The 21,776-nt window shown below is 48.1% G+C and overlaps 4 protein-coding genes across 4 annotated transcripts; 3 read left to right on the top strand and 1 right to left on the bottom strand.

Annotated features, from left to right (window-relative positions):
• Positions 1 to 3,959: 3,959 nt before the first annotated feature.
• Asppvi_008831 (GSK family serine/threonine-protein kinase) lies at positions 3,960 to 5,562 on the top strand (the record flags this gene model as incomplete). Its single annotated transcript, XM_043304696.1, has 7 exons — positions 3,960 to 4,005; positions 4,097 to 4,269; positions 4,341 to 4,424; positions 4,499 to 4,847; positions 4,907 to 5,100; positions 5,157 to 5,361; positions 5,429 to 5,562. The coding sequence occupies 7 exons, from the start codon at positions 3,960 to 3,962 to the stop codon at positions 5,560 to 5,562; spliced, it is 1,185 nt and encodes a 394-aa protein (XP_043160631.1).
• A 1,641-nt stretch (positions 5,563 to 7,203) lies between these two features.
• Asppvi_008830 (NCBP1 family protein) lies at positions 7,204 to 10,154 on the top strand (the record flags this gene model as incomplete). The annotated part of the gene is made up of 7 exons (XM_043304695.1): positions 7,204 to 7,267; positions 7,374 to 7,468; positions 7,547 to 7,653; positions 7,731 to 7,998; positions 8,066 to 8,952; positions 9,005 to 9,186; positions 9,259 to 10,154. The coding sequence occupies 7 exons, from the start codon at positions 7,204 to 7,206 to the stop codon at positions 10,152 to 10,154; spliced, it is 2,499 nt and encodes an 832-aa protein (XP_043160630.1).
• Positions 10,155 to 10,978: 824 nt separating this feature from the next.
• Asppvi_008829 (sterol desaturase family protein) lies at positions 10,979 to 12,111 on the bottom strand (the record flags this gene model as incomplete). The annotated part of the gene is made up of 2 exons (XM_043304694.1): positions 10,979 to 11,768; positions 11,843 to 12,111. The coding sequence occupies 2 exons, from the start codon at positions 12,109 to 12,111 to the stop codon at positions 10,979 to 10,981; spliced, it is 1,059 nt and encodes a 352-aa protein (XP_043160629.1).
• Positions 12,112 to 13,731: 1,620 nt separating this feature from the next.
• rcoA (putative transcriptional repressor TupA/RocA) lies at positions 13,732 to 16,179 on the top strand (the record flags this gene model as incomplete). Its single annotated transcript, XM_043304693.1, has 8 exons — positions 13,732 to 13,852; positions 14,081 to 14,162; positions 14,255 to 14,577; positions 14,649 to 15,187; positions 15,242 to 15,709; positions 15,779 to 15,911; positions 15,994 to 16,069; positions 16,155 to 16,179. 8 exons carry the CDS (start codon positions 13,732 to 13,734, stop codon positions 16,177 to 16,179), a joined length of 1,767 nt encoding a protein of 588 aa, XP_043160628.1.
• Between the last annotated feature and the right edge of the window lie 5,597 nt (positions 16,180 to 21,776).

Raw genomic sequence — 21,776 nt, 5'->3', positions numbered from 1 at the left:
TCCGTGTTGTTTGAAGTATATGCCAATCTCCCTCCAGAGACATTCTCCTTAAAGCTTGCCTACCGTTTGATCTCTATTTGTAACAACCGAGACTGCGGCGTACTGATTTCCTGCCTGTTGATATCAAGTGGTCTTAGATGGGACGTTGTGATGTCCACCATGCTTGAGGCGAAGCAGGTCACCTAACCAAAAACCGTCGGAATTCCCGAGGGATATACTCAATAATTCAAGCATGACAATTCAATAATAATGACCAGTATGCCACATATACAACAGGCCGAAAACCATAGATCCGAAACCACGGACCGGAATAGCACTATTAGAAGTACTAGAAGCATCAATGACATGTCCAGTCCGTTCGCAGATCCAATCCAGGATTAGTGACATTCATGGGGAAAAGCCGAGCACATTTCGTATTCTCATATCTCCAAAGGACTCAACAGAGTCCCAAATGCCCATGGAGAAGCCTTGCGCATGCTGCTGTCATTTGTTGTCTAGGTCAATCGTGGATGGCCCTTGGCTCCATCGCTTCTTCATTGCAAGAGACGCAGTTCATCATGCCGGCTCCAGTCTACAAATCCCACGTCATAAGGGGGTTACAAGAGCTGCTGTCATGAACCGGGTGATTCATCACGATCGGTGGCATTTCGGTGCCAGCGGCGGATTGTCCTGATTTATGTCACGGGAGGCCGAAAAACGATAAAACCACACCGGTCTTGGCTTATCGCTTCGGACTATCTAATTCTGACAAGTGTCTATCTATGCCGTGTATATACAGGCAACGCGTGCCACAGTCGTGCTTCAAGACCAAAGAAGGATGGCGCAGTTCGTTAAGCTTGCTTTGTAGGCTAATTCCCGACTCCGAGGAGTTTTGGTCACTTGACAAGCAAATAATTTCACCGTGGACGGGGGAATGATCGCAAGCTGCCTTCGTATGGGACCTGTCAGTACCTCTCGAGTCAGCAGATGGTCTGAATTCATTAAGGTAGCTAATATGGTAAGTAGAGATCTAGATCATGGACGGCGCAAGTATGCGGCGGCTCGAGATTGTACCAATTCTGTTACTTGCACACGTCGGGTGAGTGGGCAGCAGGATAGGTAGCCAATCAGGTGCATTCCAGTGAAAATCATGGCTGGTCACTTGACACCAGCGGACCAGACACATGGCGCCTGGTGCCTCTCCGTTACCTAAGCTCCCGGTAAGTAACTAAGTAACTAAGGTACAGCTTGGTAAGGTACTTTGAAATTATTACCTAGTACTCCGTAAGATACCAGACTCCGTACACAGAGTCCTAAAGTGATAATCTCAAATTATGACCAGCATACCCACTAAGTTGAGTAGCCAAAGTTGCTCTGGTTTCATGAATGTCGCGTTTTCTCTTTAGATGCTCCAGTGATACACTTCACATCTGAAATCTATCATCGTAATTGCGTTGTTATGGTGCGATGTGATATACCATCCAAGTACCATAGCGTTTGTAAAGTTGTTTCCTCCCCTTCTTTGCTCTTAGCCATTGCATTTATTTATAGTCAACAAGGAGTGACACCTAGAAATACAGGACACTTGAGAGTCTAAATCAATGACAGGGGATCTACGCCTAAAATTCCATAGTGTGCCATGTGATCAGACTTTGTCCATCTGATTAGCTTCTACGGAAGCATGATAGTGATCCATGACCAGTTGATCCAGTTTTATATGGAATACCCTTTCCGATGCATGAATAATCGAATCTGGTTTATAGGAACGCAATCGTTCTTTCTAAAGTCCAGTTTCTGTATAGAAGAGAAGGACAATCAAATCATATTTAAACATGGTGATGGGGGACATGTTAGGGCACCAACTACATAACCAGGCTCCGATCAACTTCCCTTCGTGAGTGCTCATGGGCCTCATAGCAGTTGGTCACCTGGCTTTGCCAATAGGAATTCCATATGGACTACTTTTAAGGTGCATTATTTTCCTAGCATTATTATTTATTTACATAGGCACTCTGTACCTACCATCCAAGCTTGAAGGTCCCACATAAGCCGCCGTCGTTATTGGACATTTGGTAGGAGCACAAGATTTTGCCGTAGATAGTCTGTAGAGACTCGTACCTAGTTTGTTCCAAAGGCTTGAGACATGATCATTTAAATAATAATAAGTTCAGTAGTTATCTAAGGTTGGACAATGCCTAGAAAGATACTTACTGGCTGTGATGGACGATTTTTCTACTTGACATCGTTCACTTCTTGCTGACTCAATTTCGAATAGTAACTAGATGATGCCATGTCCAATGAAACTGCCCTGGTGTCCACTTATGCCTGTGCACCCAAAAGGGCACTAAACAGGCACCTTACTTCAATTCCTGCAAGGGAAATATAGCGTCATGATGGATAGCTGGAGGTACCCACAGGTCCTGTACCGTTGTACGGTACTGTATCCGTACATACATACATACATATACCTAAAATCAGATTGACCATTGGATACCTAAGGTAGGTTAGTAGTTAGGGACTTAGGGTAAAAGGTAAGGAAGTTAGCATATGCCCCTCCTTTTCTGTGGCTCTTCTGGGGCCCCTGGCAAGCAAATCCATCTGGCTCTCCGCTTTCTGGCTCATACGTACTGTCGTAAATTACTCTAGCACTTATTTTTGCCTATGAGCTGTTAGCTTTTGGCGTATAAGATTGAACTGAATTGAATTAAAAAGGAGAAAGGAGAAAAGGAGAAAGAGAGGAAACCAGGGTATGGAGTATTCAACTTGAGCATCAGCACATCATGTCTGCGGCCATAAACAGAAAGCTAGAATGCGCCAATAAAAGACATTCCTAGACATTATCCTTTGCCTCATCTACACACTGCGACAACTGCCCATGCAGCAGGTACTACTATCTAGCTACTACTACTGCCATTCTGTAGCTCATTATTATTCATAATTCATTAAGAATCTACAATTAGGCCGCATGCCCTACCTCAGGATCGTTCAGTTGGTGAACTTGTGGGTTGGCTACCGCAGCTAAATAGCAACAGCAGTAGTGGTAGTCTCTAGTAGTCCCGCCCCCTCCTCTCTGCCCCAAATTATTGCCTCCTCCAGCGCCATATTGAACTTCGATCTCACTACGATCTATTATTATTTCTCTTCCCCCCGGCTCAAGATCAAGACATTTCCTCGCTCGAATGATTCTTTGACAATTCATATCTTCTTTGCATCAGTCTTTAGAACGCTCCTACTTGACTGAAGATAGCCCGAGTGTTCCTTGCTTTTTCTTCCTGATCTCCCGGTTCTTTATTCCCGCGTTCCTGCAGACCTCGCGTGTTCGGGCTTCGTCGCTCCATCAACGTCACCTGCTCTCCCTCAGTGTTCTCCCACCCTCTCCCTCTCTCTCTCTAACCTACTACCTTAATCTCTCTTCCTCTCGCTTTCACTCGTGCTCCCTTTCTCCTCTCCTTTCCGACCTCACTCCCCTTTCGAGGACATCAATCAATATAATTTCTGAACTGTAGACGTCAGATTGCAAATTGCCTCGCCTTTCAAGTATTTTGACGCCTGCCTCTTTTTTTATCTTTTTCCAATTTTATCTTTTTCATTTATTATCTTTGTTTCTGTTTTCCAACCGAATCCACTATTATTTCTTTCCCTTGGAGGTTTCCTGCTGTGGTCTTGTGTCTGCACTGTTGCCAAGTCCATTGGTCCTTGCTCTGAGCCTACCACCTGCGATTCGCCCGCCCATAAGTCCGCCTCTCTCAACCTTTCCATCTCACGCGCACCTCCACTCAACATCCACCATTCGGATATTCCGCCCATCCAAAGCGAACACCCCTCCTCCTGCTCCACCATCGATTGCAGTCTGCCCAAAACGGACTTCAGAACTCCCTTCTACGCTATTTTCCGCCATTCACTGTTGAAGTGCAGCCCTCCATACTCTCGATAGCACTGCCCAACCCCCCTCTTGTTGCCAACCCCACAAGTTTCCCGTGATGTCACAAAATCGACCTGGGGTGTTCTCGAATCTGCGCATGGGCGGTAAGAAACTTCCAAGTGCTGAGTTCAATTGTTCAGAAAACATTACCCAGGAGCCTGTGGAACTGACTGCTTCGCTTGTCCGACCATGCAGAAGTCGTCCGCGAGAAGGTCCAGGATGGACTGACAGGGGAAACCAAAGAGATTTCGTACTCACAATGTAAAATCGTCGGCAATGGATCGTTTGGTGTCGTCTTTCAAACGAAAATGATGCCAAGCGGCGAGGATGCTGCCATCAAGAGGGTCCTCCAAGACAAACGCTTCAAAGTATGTGTATATTATCAGGGCAATTGCCCTCGCTGCCCAACCCCAAGGTACTGTCGCTGACGAGATACCAGAATCGAGAATTGCAGATCATGCGGATTGTTCGCCATCCTAACATCGTAGAATTGAAAGCCTTCTACTACTCGAACGGCGAGAGGGTATGCAGCTCTCCTGTGTTTCCCTTCCGTCCTAAGTTGCCTTTGGCTGACTACCCTACCATTGTCTTTAACAGAAGGACGAAGTGTACCTAAACCTCGTTCTCGAATACGTACCAGAAACCGTCTATCGGGCGTCGCGGTACTTCAACAAACTGAAAACGACTATGCCGATGTTGGAAGTCAAGCTGTATATCTATCAATTGTTCCGTTCCCTTGCATACATCCACTCACAAGGCATCTGCCACCGTGACATCAAGCCCCAGAATCTCTTACTCGATCCAACCACCGGCATCCTCAAGCTTTGCGACTTTGGTTCGGCCAAGATTCTGGTAGAGAATGAGCCCAACGTTTCCTATATCTGTTCCCGCTACTATCGTGCGCCGGAATTGATCTTCGGCGCCACTAATTACACAACGAAGATCGGTAAGTCCTCACTGATTCCTGCTTCAACTCTGACACTGTCATTGCTGACGATTGTCAAGACGTGTGGTCCACTGGTTGTGTGATGGCTGAACTTATGCTTGGCCAGCCATTGTTCCCTGGGGAGTCGGGAATTGATCAACTGGTGGAAATCATCAAAGTCCTTGGTACACCTACTCGGGAGCAGATCCGCACCATGAACCCAAACTATATGGAGCATAAATTTCCTCAAATTAAGCCACACCCATTCAATAAGGTGAACACGCTCTGAAGGAACTTCTTGCGAATGTGTACTAACTCGATGACACGCAGGTATTCCGGAGAGCTCCTCACGAGGCCATTGATCTGATCTCGGCTTTGCTGGAATACACGCCGACACAACGTCTCTCCGCTATCGAGGCGATGTGTCACCCATTCTTCGACGAACTCAGAGATCCCAATACCCGACTGCCCGACTCTCGGCACCCTGGTGGCGCTGCTAGGGACCTCCCCAATCTCTTCGATTTCTCCAGACATGGTTCGTTATCACTTGAGGTCCTAACCTCATTCTTCCAGATGGTTGATTCTGACGGTTCTTTCTGTAGAACTTTCTATTGCACCTGCATTGAACAGCCGGCTGGTTCCCCCTCATGCACGCGCCGCTCTCGAGGCCCAGGGGCTAGATATTGACAACTTCACTCCACTCACAAAGGAGGAGATGATCGCACGCCTCGACTGAGTCGATACGTTTCTCGTTACGAATGAAACGCCCGTTCGATAGTGCTTCTATTTGCACAACTGCGCGAGGATATGATGTCATGCCATGCAATCCACTTTGTGCACTGGGATGTCTTTGGACCAGGAGTGGCTTTTATTGGACTTGTCGACCAAAGTCGCTGGCTAGGCACCCGGAAGTTGGCATCTCTTCTGAGCGTATGAGGATATAAGGCAAAGCCCATAGTCAAATGAAAAGCTGAAAAAGGAGAAAACAGAAGAAAAAAAAAGATGGGAAATACAGAAACATCGCATTCTGGTGACAACATACGCGGTTTCCCTGAGGCGGTGGTGCATCATGACAGTTTCATGCAACGGGGTTGAGGGATTGTCATAGTCTGGAGTTTTCGAGGTGTCTGAGACAGCTCTTGGGAAAGGAAAAAAAGTGATACCCTTTAGTGTGCGAGTCTGCCTTCGGGGATTTAAGTTTGCATAGCTTCATTCTCGTTTGAAGGAGGTCATGACCACTCCAATGCCGCAAGTCCTACTGAGAAATGCGAAGTGATCCATACCCTGGGATGGCTACAGATACTGTGAGGGATTCCTCAGCCTGGAGCTACCTAACAATTGTGTCTTTTCCGTTAGTCTGTGTGCTCCGGGTACCGGTATTGGAGATCCCATGGCCCGCTCAACTTGCAGCTTTAGAAGCCCCTTCCATGTGTTCACACTTCATTTTCGATTTTTGTGTCCTTAGCTCTTTCCATCTCTCTTTCCCTCTGATTTTCTCTGAACTCTTGTTTGTTCTAACGTCCGATTTCACCTGTTTGGCTTCGATGACTACGTGAACTTCGGCTTGGCCAACGGTGATCACAGCTGTTTTTTAATGCCAAGAGGATAACCTGCTTCTACACCTCCATATACATTCAGAGATTCTCAAGCTGTATGTCTGGGGACTTCTCGTTCGCTAGTATGTATAAACACAGACACGTGTATCATTTCTTCGTGCTTGCCTGTCCTCTATTTTCATATGATCAAGTACATGGGATCTGCCTGAAAGTTGTGCTGTGGACTTGGTAACCCAGAACCTCCTAATTCGTTGGCACTTCTGCAAGCTCTGGTTGATCTCCGTCATAGAAGGAGAGAATTGAGACTCGGAACTAGAGGTCGCCTTATTTCCAGAAAGAAAGTCATTTCCATAGCCTTCTCATCATCCTGACCATAAATGATCGTTACAGGCGCTCTTCCTCTGATGGACACAGCAAGATTAAGCTGGTATAGGGTTTCACAAGAATCAGTGACCACTGAAGCTGGTAGATACTAATCTGCTTTCACCTGACTTCGGAAGCTGACTTGTTATATGCCTATCTTCAAAAGGAAGATGAATCCGCTTACCTTCCGTTATCAGGGCCAAAGCCTCAGTAGTTATCAGTGGGTGTTATATAAGCCATGGAACGGAACATCCAATGTTCCAGCTTTGCGGCGGCCGAAGCTGTTGTTCTGGCACGCGGTACTTGGCTCCAAGTGAACTACCTGGTCTTTGCCAACGAAAGGGGCCGTGATCCTATTTTAAGTGTCACAGACAGCTTCAGCTTGGGTATCCGCCAGATAGATACTCTGTTGGAGTCAATCGTTGTTCGCGAGTTGAGTTCTGTTGTGCAATCGTAACATGGCCGACTACGAACGCCGACCACAGGGCCACTCAAGGGGAGGGCGCAAGAGGCGTTATAGAGGTCTGTCTACGATAACTGAGATCCTGACTGCTCTGCCTTTTGCTGAGTAGAAGGTCCTTTCCCTTGCTGATCTAGATTGGACTAACTTTGCGCTGGTGGTGCATAGATGATGAGGATTATGACCGGCGTCCGCAGAGGCGCAGATACGAAGAGCCACTTGTGGTCAAGGTCCGACGACAGCTGCTAACACTTGCCGAGTCTGTATGAGCTCCCTTAACCCCATAAGTCCTGAATTTTACCGATCGCAATTCGTGAAGCTTACATGTAATTGCGCTCTAGGCTGCTCGAAAAGCAGAGGACGACGTTGTGGTCATCGCAAAAAGTGTCGCGGAGAACTATGAGGACGAAGAGCTGAGAAAGAGCTATGTCGATATAGCCATTGATCTGTATGTGAGAATAAACTCTCAGTTCAAATCCAATCTCCCGTGCGCGGTCCAGGGCTGACCTTTTGGCTTTCTGGTAGAGTCATAGAGCAACCGTTGAAGATTCCTTTTATCGCCGCTACAGTTCTGGTCGCCAATAACTATAAATCAGAGCTTGTAGAAGATGTTCTCAAACAAGCACGCGAATCACTGCAACAGTACATTGATGCCGGAGCCTGGCGCGAGGTCAAGCTGCTTCTTCGATTCCTGGGTTGCCTTCAATCAATTTTCGAAGAAGACGGCGTCTTTCCAATCTTGGAGGAACTTTTTGCACGTGCGGTTGATCTCCAAACCGCGTCATCTGAAGATGTCAGTGGACTATCCTCAACATTTCCTCAAATATATCCCTTGCTGGGTACTGATGTCTTCCCTATAGTTGCTGGGACTCGAGCTCGTCAAAATCATTCTCTTCACGATTCCATACACTATGGCGTCTCCAGCCACCGGGTTTGAAGCACAAGCAAGTGCACTCTTGGAAAAAACAGATATCATCGCCTCAACGCCGCATGCTCTAGTTGACTTGGTGAATCCATTCGCTTTACAGGATGGTGAACCAACTGCTGTGCAGAGTGTTATCAGCTTGCTTCAGAACCAACTCCAAGCCGAAGCAAACCGCGGATGGGAGCTTGCTTGCCTTCCTCGGCCCTGGAAGAGGTCCGAAGGCGAAGAAGATGGTCCTATAGAAGCCGGTGCTAAGCATGCCTTCCCTCAAGTCACCGTCCCAAATCCTGTTCGAAAAGGGACCAGGGCGATTTTTCCCGAAATCTACCTCTCTGTATACGCGAACCAAGACTTGGAGACAGTCCCTCCGACGTCAGACATTGCATCGTCTTTGTTGAGAGAAGCACTCGTCGATACAATCAACATCCTCGACTTCAACCGCATCGCTACTGCTAAGTTTTTGATAGATGTGGATTGCTATTTCACGCCAAACACTTTTGTGAAGCGTGCTACGCCATTTGACAGGCTGCGCGATTTCCCTGGGGATCGCCCTACGTGGAAGCCTGAGGATGTTGCCGTCGACGCCGTCTTCTCCCAGCTATTCCAGCTTCCTTCCCCAGAACACAAGCTGGTTTATTATCACTCGGTACTCACTGAATGTTGCAAGATCGCGCCCGCTGCAATTGCTCCCAGTTTGGGTAGGGCTATTCGCTTCCTGTATCGAAGCCTTGACACAATTGATTTGGAGCTCATACACCGATTCTTGGATTGGTTCGCTCATCACCTGAGCAACTTTGGATTCACGTGGAAATGGAGCGAATGGTTGGTGATCTTGATCCGGGATCATTTACTGTATGCTAACATTGGGTCTCAGGATCGAAGACCTCGAGCTTCCGCTTGTCCATCCAAGAATGGCGTTCATTACGGGCGCTATCGACAAAGAGATTCGATTGAGCTTTGCCCAACGCATCAGAGGAACTCTGCCAGATCCGTACCAGGATTTGATAACCGAAGGAAAGGAGAAGGATACTCCTGATTTCAAATATTCCTCAGATAGTGAGCCTTACCTCATATGTCATCATCGTTCTGCCTACTCGATAGGGTTATCTAATATCGTTATTCCTACAGCTACTCCGTACGCCAAAGAAGGCAGAGAGATCATGCAACTCATTCGCAAAAAAGCGGGCGATGAGGAGCTTCAGCCACTGATCACCGCCATCGAGGAGCAAGCGCAGGCTCTAGGAGTCGACGATCCTATGTTGCCCTCTACCGATGCCTTTGTCACGTCTATCTGCTTCGTTGGCTCCAAGTCTCTTTCTCACGTCTTGTCATGCATTGAGCGGAACAAGGAAAGGCTGTTGGCGATTGGGCCCAAATCAGCTCGTGCCCGTTGTCAGATCATCACCTCGGTGATGGAGTACTGGGTGGATCAACCAGGTGTCGCGATCAATATTATCGACAAGCTGTTGAACTATACGATTCTGACACCCCTATCCGTCATCGAATGGGCCCTGGTGGAGAGGTTGGAAGCAGGAACAATTCTTAGCAGAACACATATCTTTGAGATGATTTCTGCTACGGTTGGCAAGGTCACCAACCGTCTGCGGCAGATTGTGGCTGCACGCACCCAGCCGGGTCTGTATGAACCCCAATTGAGTGTCTTGGATGAGACCTTGAGCCGCGAAAAGGCCGATATGCAAGCTCTTTTCAGAGTAATCGAAGACTCCATTGTGTCTGTCGCTGGCGGTAGTAACGATGAACTGATKGAGAGAGGTGATGGAAGTGGGAACCTGCCAGAGGACGAAATCATCCGTCAGTGGGGTCGCCGATGGCTCAGGGTATTCAGACGCAAGGCTGGTGTGGAAGAATCATTCATCACCGAAGCCATGGCTGATGCCACACCGGTCGGGACGGTCGCCCCTGCGCCCCAAGCTGCTGCCTCTGAGACTGGGGCGGCCGCGAATGCAGCGGCAGATGGAGACATGGACGTTTCTGGCGCAGATGAAGCGGTGGAGATTTCGTAGGGAGCCCCTCTGGACCCAAACGGCCCATCGGTCTCGGTGGCTGCCGATTTGCTTGACTGAGTCACTTCATCTGTTGAGTTTCCTTGAAGCTATGTATTGATAGGTCATTGTGGGATTAAGTTAAACGCAACGAAAACAAAATGCCTCTGTCCTCCTTATTTATTGATTCATCTTCAGCATTCTTTCCGGTCCTTGTTTGATATACATTCAACCACGGTCATTTTGTCTGCTATGCCTGCATTTGAGCCACCCTTAATAATGTCTGACGCTTGTGGAATCTCCCAAAGTCCTCGACCATGAGAGACCATTATGGATCTAGTTGACGTTGTAATATTTCGCTTGTAGGCACATGAGTATCCAGTAGATTCATTGATGCGATGTTGGTATGTGTTTCTAACAATTTATGAAATTATATACAGCAAACTTGCAGAGGTCCCGCCACAAAGCAAGGAGGGAAGAGAAGATTCCAGACCTCCACGTATAAACCAAGTCACCAGATGATTAAAATGATACAATAAGAATGACCATGAAGGAAGATAGGGAACGATCAGTGTTGTACAATGATGATTAGGGTATGGTCAGTTGTCAAGGAAGACATGACAGTCATAATTCACGTCAAGGTTGTGAACGTGTCCAATGGTTCAAGGGAGTTATGTCAGGGCCTCCTCTTTTCCATTTCGACGGGTTTTTTTGTTTTTGTCTGTTTGCACCCACATGAGTAGTCGATCTATTCACAACGGAACGCGATTCGGACATATTCTCCGCGAACGCAGTCTGTCATAAATGGAGGACTTTTGGCGTACTTCATGGCGCGATGATCTCGATCAAAGATCCTTTTTAGTCTCTTCTTGAGACAGATACTTGCGGTCGTCTTCGCCTTCGACTGTTTTGAGAATTGTCTCCATTTCCTTGGTCTGTCTCTTCCACTCAGCTTCGTCCATTTTCGTCTCGCGCCGGAAGAGTTCCTCGTTGGGCTTCCGGTAGCTGCCACCGAGGCGGTCCCACAGCGTCGTGAATTGTCCATAATTGTAGTTGAAGTAGAGGTGGTGCATTGTGTGGCAAGCAGCCCCGTTGATGATTGGGCTGTTGGCAACATATTCTCCGTCGTGAATCATTACCGTCCACAGGTTGATGAAGCCGAAGAGAAAAACATAGGCCAGCTTCTGTAGGGGAAAGATGAATGGGAAAACGTGGTAAGGAACACTCTGCGACCAACCATCCAAGGGATGGAAGGCATGCGACGCGAAGGGACTAGGCATGATCCACTTGTGATGGGGCTTGTGGAGGGACTTGTAGATCAGCGGGTGGTGCAAGCCACGATGAATCCAGTAGATGCAGAAATCGGTGAAGGCGATAAACAGAGGGAACTGTAGAACGCTATAGTACGGGAATGGCTCCTCGTCGAAGGAGTCGTACAACTTGGCGTATCCCCTAACCTCGGCGACCAAGAAAGGAGCGGTCAGGAAAGACATGACGGGCATCGATCGCATGGTCTGCGCAATCTCCATGGTAATTTGGTTTTTGAGGAATTTTGGGTGCTTGACCGTCGTCTTGTCCCAAATGAAGATGTAGGAAAGGGTCGCGGATATAAAGTAAACGATAATGCCGAAAATCCTATTTCGAAAGAAAATCGAATCATTAGCTAACCGTCTTTTGGAGAGGTTGGGCTCAAAGAGGGTTTTGCATACCAAACGATCAGAAAGAAACTCAGGAACTGGCGGTAGATATTGTTTCTGGGCCATGCGCTCAGGTAGGCGTACTTAGACGGCTCCAGATGGAACAGTTGAGTGGCGGGTTCGTACACAAACGGCTTGGAGGCACCAAACAAGGACAAAGAGCTATTGGCAGCATTGGTCAAGCCTGGTAACGAGACCGTCGAGGAAAGTGATACGGGGAGCAGGGCCGAATACACACGGTCCCCGATGATGGTATCCCAGACCTCAAGAACGATATCCATGGTGCTGGGAAACGAGAACTATTTTTGCGCCAGAGATGAAAATTGGCAGGGGTTGAGCGCAGCCCAGTCAGTCAGTGGAGGGTCAAGTGCGATACAATGACAAAGTTATGAATTCAGAGACAAGATGAAAGATAAGACATCAGTGGAGGGAGGGGAGGATAGCAAGAGAGCAGAGGAGGAGGTGGATGGAGGAGGTTTAATAAAAAGTAACAATAATAATAATAATAATGTTTTGAAGACTTCGAATCAGGAGAACCACGGAAAATCGACCCTGCAGTAGTGTGGTTATCACACCAGGGCGGAACAGGCACAGCCGATCCGTCCGGTGGATTCGGCTCGTAGAGTAAGGAAGTGTCTAGAGATAGTATCTACTCCGTGGTCTGGGTTGCCTCGATGAGTCCAGTAATGACTTGTAGGTGAAGACAACGATCACTTAATACTAATAAAAATCCCCTGTAGGTACAGGATGCCTTCTGGGAAGTCTGGGGCGGAACTAAGCTCGTACTCCTTTGTCTGCACTGATGTTGTTTAGGTAAGGAGCATCGAGTGGGATCGAACCTCATTTCAATTGAATGCAGTGACAAGACATAGACGTATAGGCGTATAGGCGTATAATCAAATGTCAAAAAAAATGTTTACACGGGACCCAAGTCTGTACCCAAGTAACCGCAGAATAATTGTTGATGAAGGAGCTAAGGTATATAGTACGGTTTGTCCAACAGGATACGATTGATATGGAATCTTGACGTATCTGCCAGATACCGTTGCCATAGGTTAAAATCGATGATCAATAAACATGACATAAGGTATGAATCCTATGCTCTTTATGCCTTGCCTGAATAGACTTGTCTTGAGTCTGTGTCATTGACTGCTTGACCTTGGTCATGGTTGTCTGCAAACGGTTCTCCCATCGCACGTTTCTTTACCAACTTAGCCGTGCCCCACTAGTACTAATACACAAATAGCAAGTCAGGCACGACCTTTACCTTGAAAGGTTAGCGTGAACACTAACTGATTTAGGTAACGATCCAAAACCAGCTTCTGGAGACTTGGCGGCAAACGTTAGCCGCCTGCCCCAGCTGACTTTTTCCTCCTCTACCCTACAGCGGGCCTTCGCCTTATGCTACCTACCTTATATAATAATATATGCGTCCGGAGTGTCAGTGCACGCTTACTAAGGTACTACTACTGGCCCACTGGCTGCTGAGTCTTGGAAGCCCCAAAGTCCCAGCTCGACAACCTATCCGCCTACCTACCTTACCAACCTTACCTACTACTCAACTCTGGTGGCCTCCTCTTCCTACTCGTTCCGTTGCTCTTCTTCACGCACACTTACACTCCATCCTCTAACTATCCTCACCCTTTCGACCCGCTTTTTCCTTCTCCTGCATCATTGCAGCGGCTTGTCCCTGTCGCGCTGTGATGCGACAGGTTTGACTTGCGTTTCTGCAGTGCCTTGAGAGTGTCATCCAATTTCAACCCGAAACCCCCCTCTTCCTTCAATCGTCAGCATCGCTCTGTCGCGACACGTTTCTGTTACATTCATCCTTGCAACTGGACTAAATCGCACTCCGATCTTGATTTTCTCGAAGCGACTGATATCAAATTTTGACGCGCAAAATGTACAACACACACCGTGGGATGGTTCCCGCTCCCAACTCCCGTCTTACAGAGTTGCTGGACCAGCTGCGCCAGGAGTTTGAGAACCAGTCTAGAAGCACCGGAGAGTTCGAGCACCAGTGTATGTTTAATGTCCTTTCATAATTCTTTGGTCATGTCGACGCTTTCACTTCTATGTGCGACCGTATCGCCATTTGTCCATCTGTTCTCTCAGGACATCGGGGGAGGGGAAGCACACCGTGGTCTTTCAATCTTCGCCCGATTGAGATGTAGACTGGACCGCGGTGCCGCACAAGACTTGCCATTGCTCACAAAGTTATCGACGAACCGCGCTAACTATCTCCTCCAGTAACCGGTCAACTCCAGGAGATGGAGATGATTCGTCAGAAGGTATATCAGCTGGAGCAGGCACAGATCAAGATGAAGCAAGAGTTCGTACCTTCAATCCCCAACCTTGAGGGAATTGGACGCAGGAAACGCATAGTTGGCTGCTAACACATAATCTCTCTTTCCTATAAAATAGCTACGAAGCAGAAATCCGAGTCCTGCGGCACGAGCTCGAATCGCGCGGCGTTCAGCCCGTCTCGTCTCATATTGCTGGCCCTGCGCAGCATGCTGGCCCCTCTCAGGCGCCTCCACCGGCCCTGGGCCATGGCCCCAGCAATTTGTTCGGTGGAATCATGACCAACCAAGGAGGTAGTGGTCCCGGTCTTGCCCCTCCCCCTCCCCAGGATCAGCAGCCTCCCCAGCATACCCTTCAACAGCCTGCTCCCGCGGCTCAGCAATCAGCTCCCCAACCGCCGCAGAGCTCCTTTGGAGGATATCAGCCTGGTGCTGCTGTGAACGGTATGTTCTGACTGTATTTACTTTTGGTTCTCTGACGTCTGACCATGCGATGTTTTTCGTTTTCTATTCAGGCTACGGACCAGCACCGCCTCCGACCGCTTCTCCTGGCCCCGGCAAGCGGCCTCGCGCCCCGCCTGGGCCTGCAACTCCTCAACAGACTCATCAGCTAGCGTACCCCGACCCGCGCGTGTCCCCTCAAATTGCCCGTCCCACCCCTCCTAGCCAGGCCCTCGTGACGTCTCGTGGCGAACGTCCCGGGAACATGCTGGCTAACTGGAACCCCGATGACTTGCCCGCTTCGCAGAAGCGCGAGGGGGCCGATTGGTATGCGATCTTTAACCCCGAAGTTCAGCGAGTGCTTGATGTGGACCTCGTCCATCACCTTGTCCATGACAGCGTTGTCTGCTGCGTCCGTTTCAGTCGCGACGGCAAATACCTCGCCACGGGCTGCAACCGCTCCGCTCAGATCTTCGACGTGACCACCGGCCAGATCGTCGCTACCCTGCAAGACGAGAGCGTAGACAAGGATGGGGACCTTTATATCCGCAGCGTCTGCTTCAGTCCCGACGGCAAGTACCTCGCCACCGGGGCCGAAGACAAGCAAATCAGGGTATGTCGAGTTGTTCTCCTTTTGGAAGACTGGGGCTAATACAAATGCATCTAGGTGTGGGACATTGCGGCGCGTACCATTAAACATATCTTCACCGGCCACGAGCAAGACATTTACTCGCTCGACTTCGCCGGCAATGGTCGATACATTGCCTCAGGCAGCGGAGACAAAACCGTACGTCTCTGGGATATCCTCGACGGTAAACTCGTTTACACTCTCAGCATCGAGGACGGCGTCACCACTGTAGCCATGTCTCCCGACGGCCACTACGTTGCGGCCGGCTCCTTGGATAAGAGTGTCCGTGTTTGGGACACCACCACTGGATATCTTGTGGAGCGTTTGGAGAGCCCTGACGGGCATAAGGATAGCGTTTACTCAGTCGCATTTGCTCCCAATGGTCGGGATCTGGTCAGTGGCAGTCTTGACAAGACGATCAAGCTCTGGGAGCTAAGCGTCCCCCGGGCCGGCTATACAAATGCCGTGAAGGGCGGTAAATGTGTGCGCACATTTGAGGGCCACAAGGTATATCCAATATGACGCTGCTTGCGTTCGGAAGAAGTATACTCGGTCGATGCTAATTTTACTGGATAGGATTTTGTTTTGAGCGTGTGTCTCACTCCCGATGGGCACTGGGTTATGAGCGGCTCCAAGGACCGGGGTGTTCAATTCTGGGACCCCATCACTGGAAATGCACAGATGATGCTTCAGGGACACAAGAACTCCGGTCAGCACCTCTTCCCCAAATTGTCTTGCTTTGTTCGCTGGTGGATCTCGAAAATTTTCCAGGATCTAACTGTCTTTTACAGTCATCTCGGTTGCCCCCAGCCCTACAGGCAACTTGTTCGCCACTGGCAGTGGCGACATGCGGGCAAGAATCTGGAGGTACGTTTTACACGTTCAATTCTTATCGCTGAAATTGAGTCCAGCGCATTTGTTCAGGCGAAACTAACGCGTTGGTCCTTGGCAGATACTCCACTTATACCGGACGGTGATGGGCTTGATGATAGGAAGCTTCGGCGCAAATGTGACTTCTTTTGTTTGTTTAATCCACAATGTCGTAGCCTCTTTGAACATGGCCTGGGTTTGTTTATGCGTTCGACCTTTGGAAGGGTCCATCCCCGTCACATCGCAACTTCAGATTTTCATTTCCTCGGTGACGTTACTTGTTGAATTACACGTTTTAAAAATGACAAATCTTTCCATGTACGGATAGCAGCTAAACTGATATATTGACTGAAACGAGAGTCTTCTACTTCGGCTTGCGATGAATATGCGCCTTCGCGGATGTGTCAATTGAGGTGCAGCAGGTTATCCTGGACCGGTCGCAACAGTGCCGAGCATTATTCGGCATGAGCGTATACATATGCCCTGAAGCTGACGTACGTGCCAGATACCCGGAAGCAAGTGGTTTCACGGTGATCTGATCCATGAACCCGTTTGCCTCCTGGCAGCTCGACAGGGTTCTAGGGTTAATGGGAAGATTACATCTTTTTGTCCAGTTATAGGCAATGTCTGTTACGGATATCCTTGCTTGGTACATGGCCAAGGGCCGTGTGAGATGGATATGATGCTGAGGCACCAGAATCAGCCCGAGACCTCGATATCAGCTCGGACCAGCCCCATGATCCCAGGCTGGGCGATTGGATCTCACATATCGCCTACTGCGGGATAAGATATCTCACTCACGGAGGATTAGAAACATATATCAAACAGGTCGACGACAGTGGTATCCCAGGATCTATCAATGCCGGTAAGAACATGATGCAGATCAGGTGCCAATGTCTGGTTCTGGTCCTGTCTCAGGTACAGAACTACCTTTGGGTATGCATTGATTCTTGGTTCATTGAGTGATAATCATCGCGATTGACACTCAAGAGAAGGGGTTTGCTGACAGAAAATAACGAGAATGAACGGCTTCCCACGTCTAGGGAGGAGAATTGGGATGCTATTGTCTAGGTACAAGGAGCATTGGCAAATGCGAGTGATGGCAGAGGTCACAGTTGCATGAGACAGGGTCACGAGATGGGAGGACCACGGGAATATACTAACATATCATTGTTGCTGACGGAGCCATTGACATCTTGAGTTCCACGCCAGTGGTGTAGTGGAGTGGATCTTCCATAGTTATGTAGTCAGCCTGAGATTACAATTTACCCTTGCCAAAGAAAGGATGTACTAAGTTGATTGATTGTGCAAGGCCAGCCGCAGACCTGTCAATTTACTTGCAGCGGAAAAGCCCTGTTGATCACGAGGGCAACCTATATCCACTAGGGACTACTTGCTCACCGCGAGATGTGAAGATATCCACAGAGTCCATGTAAGTACAGTCAACTGAATTACTTTGTCACATTCAGCACAGCATATCACCTAGTTTTTTTTCCCTTTGGATACTGGATAGGAGGGCGGAACGATAACTCAGCAATATTATTACTAGCCGCACATAATCAAATCGGATATAGTTGTTAGTCGCTGAATTTCCGCAGCCATTGGCGGCAAGCTGGGAATTATCTCACAGGCCGGGTTTGTCACCCATGATCCAGAAGGTACAAATAGGGTTATGACTTATTGCTAGCTTGGTACCTTTGTAGTATGTCTCAGTGCATCGAGGCTATCCAATATTGATAATTAGTAAATCGCCAACATAATACTTGACCTATCATATTCAGAGGGTCTTGCTGCGACCAGTTGGTTCAAAGTTAACATGAAATGGGAAATAGTTGGGAACTGAGTGGACGTTCCGGTGGAATGGCTGATCGAGCGACGGAAATTGATAATTCTCGGCTATGGAAGAAAACCATTGGTGAAGTGATATTGTGGATGGTTGGGAAACGTACCTAGGATTAGTAGCCTTAACCTAAGAAGGGTGAAAGTATCAAGTCAGAGCTGGTGGCTGGTGCAATACAGCCTTGCTCCTTGTACTTTGTATATGACGGTGAAGGGGAAAGATCAACATTTCGAACACGGCCCCAGAGCTGAAGTGCGAACTCCGTAAAGTTTGTCTACAGTATGAATGCACAGACTGTCCTTGAATAGATTTCTCATCACTGTCATCAGCGTATGCGGAGTACCGTATCGGTGATGCGAGCTTCTCGCGTCTCTCTACCTAAAAATTCAGTAGTAGATATATATTACATGGGGGGCTTTCTTTTGAACATGACGCCTGTCCACCTCATGGTATACCAGATCAGGTCAAAGATCGACAGGTGGTTCGTCGGAACCCCTGAGAATGAAACTCATCAGCAACTGCTCAAGTGCTCCTTTTTGTATGGAGTAAAAATGCCATGTCCTTGGCATGGATGCTCGATTCGGATCTTGGCTCGAGATAGATAGATCCAGTGAAGTTGTTTCAGGACACCTTGAGCACTACTCTAGGCTTCACGGTCACACAACACTAGAAAATACGAAGCATCAGACTATTGCCACTCCAATAAGCGGATGGATCCCAAAACAATATTCATAAGTTCATGAAACCTTTGGAATCGGGTTTCCTTCGCCGATGATACCGAACGCTTCCAGCAGGTCTTGATACCCTGACAGGTACTCCGTCCTTGCCAGTATGGAGAAGCCTTGACGAATTTATGCGGATCACCCACGAGAGGCACTTCTCCAACCTATGGACCCCAAACTCTGGGACCGACTATGCCGCAGAGTCGGCGAACGACCATGGATGTTTTGACAGTCATCTAAGGAACGCTAACTGTGGGTGGACGACTCTCCGCCGTCCCGAGTCGAAGAAGGCCCGGCCCGCAACGAGAAGTATATGAAGACGGGAGAACGGGGAACCACCGAATAGTTAAGTCTATTCAGATGGTAACTTGCTTGCTTTTTTTCCCCCTTCCCTTCTCTCACAGGCAGAGAGGTCTTGTCTCTGTTCAACACAAAGGGAATGTACAATATTAATTATGTCGGTCTTATTGCAAGAAGTCCTCGGGCTTTGAGTGTGACAGTCACAAACTTGATTCCTCATGACTCCTGGATGTGACTGACTGACACTGTGATGACTTAGCATCCTTCATGCTCATAGTTAACTATCTAGTCAATCTGTACTGTGCTGACTGCTGACAGACATGGAAATGACTTATGTTAAGCGATGGAAGGGAGGAAAAGGGGCTGAAATGTGCGTCGTAACTATTTTGAGCTGCAGGTGACTTTCTCCTGTCTCAGCGTCAAATACGAAGACCAATGACGCTTCGTGCGCATCATTTAAGTACCTCCATAGATACAGAAAGATGAGGAGAGATAGGTCTACTGAAGATCTCACTGCGCGAAATATAAGTGTACTCTGTGCTGCCAGCATTTTGGCCCTTGCTTCGTCACTGTATCGGCTTGATAGCATATTTATTGCTGGCCATTGCAATCATACCATGAGATCTTGATCGTTCCCTTTTGTAGATACATATTTCAGCATTCCGAGTAAAGTAAGAGCAAGCGTGCAGGTTTATTTGGGAGCTTTGATTTCGGTCAAATTATACCTTATAACTGACCATCTATAAATGCTTAGTCTTACGTAAATCCTGTGCACAAAGATCTGCATGGGCTGAATGACTGGGATGATGTCACTTGGGTTTTGTAAAACAAGAGCAGTCAGTTCAGACCTTGAGAACTTCTGGGGGGCCAAAATTCAAAAGACCGGAAAAGGGGGCGCGAAATAAGACAGATGAATGATTGAATGGACATTTGTCGGCAGTCGCGGCTATTGAAAACTAATGCATCGCAAGACATGAGGCTAAAACTGGACTCTGGAGCCTGGTGAGGCTACCAAGAACCAATTGTACCTTAGTCTGGGTATTAGTACACGGTCTGCTCCACGGCCCACAGAGGAGACTAAACTAGTACTCCGTCTGTCCTACAGTAACCTGTGGGCCAAACTTTGTTAGACTAGATATGGAGTGGGTAGACACTAGGACTAGTCGAGAGTTCCAGTCATCTGGCCAAGGAGAAACTAGTGGAGGGTTTCTAGCAAATCAAATGAGGAATTTCAGCACTATTGATCGCCTGCGAGCGGTCCGTTCAGTAGCTCTGCCACTCTGCTGGGCGACCCTGTTGTTCGATTTTATCCTCATTATTCTGAGGAACAATCGACTTAAGTGCTGTACAGGCCACACAACACCAAGGCTGATTATGAGAGAGGATTGAAATACAAACAATATTTGGTCAGTAGATAAGTCTTACCGCAGTGCGCCATGAGGGGAGAACAAGAGTCCGTCTGTGCTGGAGTCGGAAAAGGGATAAAATAATATATCCAACTGACAATCTTGTGCATACTCCATACACTCCTGAACCTTGAGTTATCTAGCTTTCAGCTTCACCCCACGGAACTTCCGGCCGCCCTGCAGCAGGTCTGCGACTGCAACCAGTAAGAAATTGACTTTTCAATCCGAAGCTGCCGCCTGAATCGCAAACTTCAGCTAGTGACCTTGGCCCGAACGAAGCTAAGAATCCTCGTCCATCAGGCCCTTTGGATCGAACAAAGGGAAGATCTCGGAATCAGATGGCGAGCTGCAACAAACTGAGTTGCTGACGAAGCATTAAGCAACGTTTCAAATAGAGGTACAGGAAACTGAAAGATATGGAGTGGAGCGAAGAAGCACTTATCTACCTACCTACCTTGCCTCCCTGAGTAAACTCCAGATGGATATTGGAGACACTGGGTCGGTCTCATTGATGCAGGCATGAGCCACCGTTTCAGGATCGACATCCAGGTGACGGCTGGAGATCAGTACGTAGTTAATTCAGCGCCATGCCAGTCAGCGTCTTTTGAATAGATTAACGAATATTCCAAGTGTTCAGGTGCCTACCTGCGTGGGTGACGAGGGTATCCCTGTTCTTCCCAATGACACACCTACTGGAATACGAGTATTGTTCTTATTGGGGGACCGATAATAATGGCATCCAGCCAGCCTGACTGGATCACTGGAGGCTCGAATTATCGATTTCATGAAGAACAAGAAGAATCCGTCCCGTTTGGCGTTTCAAATGACAGGCAATTGAGCCGGTCCACTCTGGCGGGTCAGATGATACATATCCACGATTTTTTAAACAGTTTTCGTGGCATAAGTGCGTATCGCGGAAATTGTGACAAATGCCTGGTTGCCTTGTCTTCTAACAAAGGTCATTCGTTCTGAAATTGAAATCAATCAAGAGTCAGGTACTTGGCAAATTCATCCTGTGGACTCGTAAAATTATTTCAAAACAGTGCATACCTACCATTTGTTACTAAAATGCCTTAAGACACATCGACCCAGAATCCCCCGTAAAATAATCATTAGAGAGATCGGAGTCCGCTGGAATAAAGATTCGGGTTCATGATATCTGGGAATGCTAGCCATACCATTAGGTCAATGCATGAGCTATGACAGCGTGACACAATGGTACAGAGTTACAGTGATTTGCCCTGAAGTCCCCGATCGGAATTTCAACATGGTTTCCGCGATTGGGCAATAGGGCCTAAAAAAAATGGTCCTCAAGGCCATCATCAACTATTTATTGACTTCCGGCGGCAACTAAAATTGTCATGTCAAGACTAGATACCGGTGAAGTGGTGACGAGCGGCTGAGGGAAGACGAAAGATCTAGATCACCTAATTACA

The sequence above is a fragment of the Aspergillus pseudoviridinutans genome (assembly GCF_018340605.1).
Source record: "Aspergillus pseudoviridinutans IFM 55266 DNA, scaffold_6, whole genome shotgun sequence".
In the NCBI taxonomy this organism is placed as follows: Eukaryota; Fungi; Ascomycota; class Eurotiomycetes; order Eurotiales; family Aspergillaceae; genus Aspergillus; species Aspergillus pseudoviridinutans.
The sequence above is the reverse complement of the archived record's forward strand: the minus strand, read 5'-3'. Positions and strand labels throughout refer to the sequence as shown.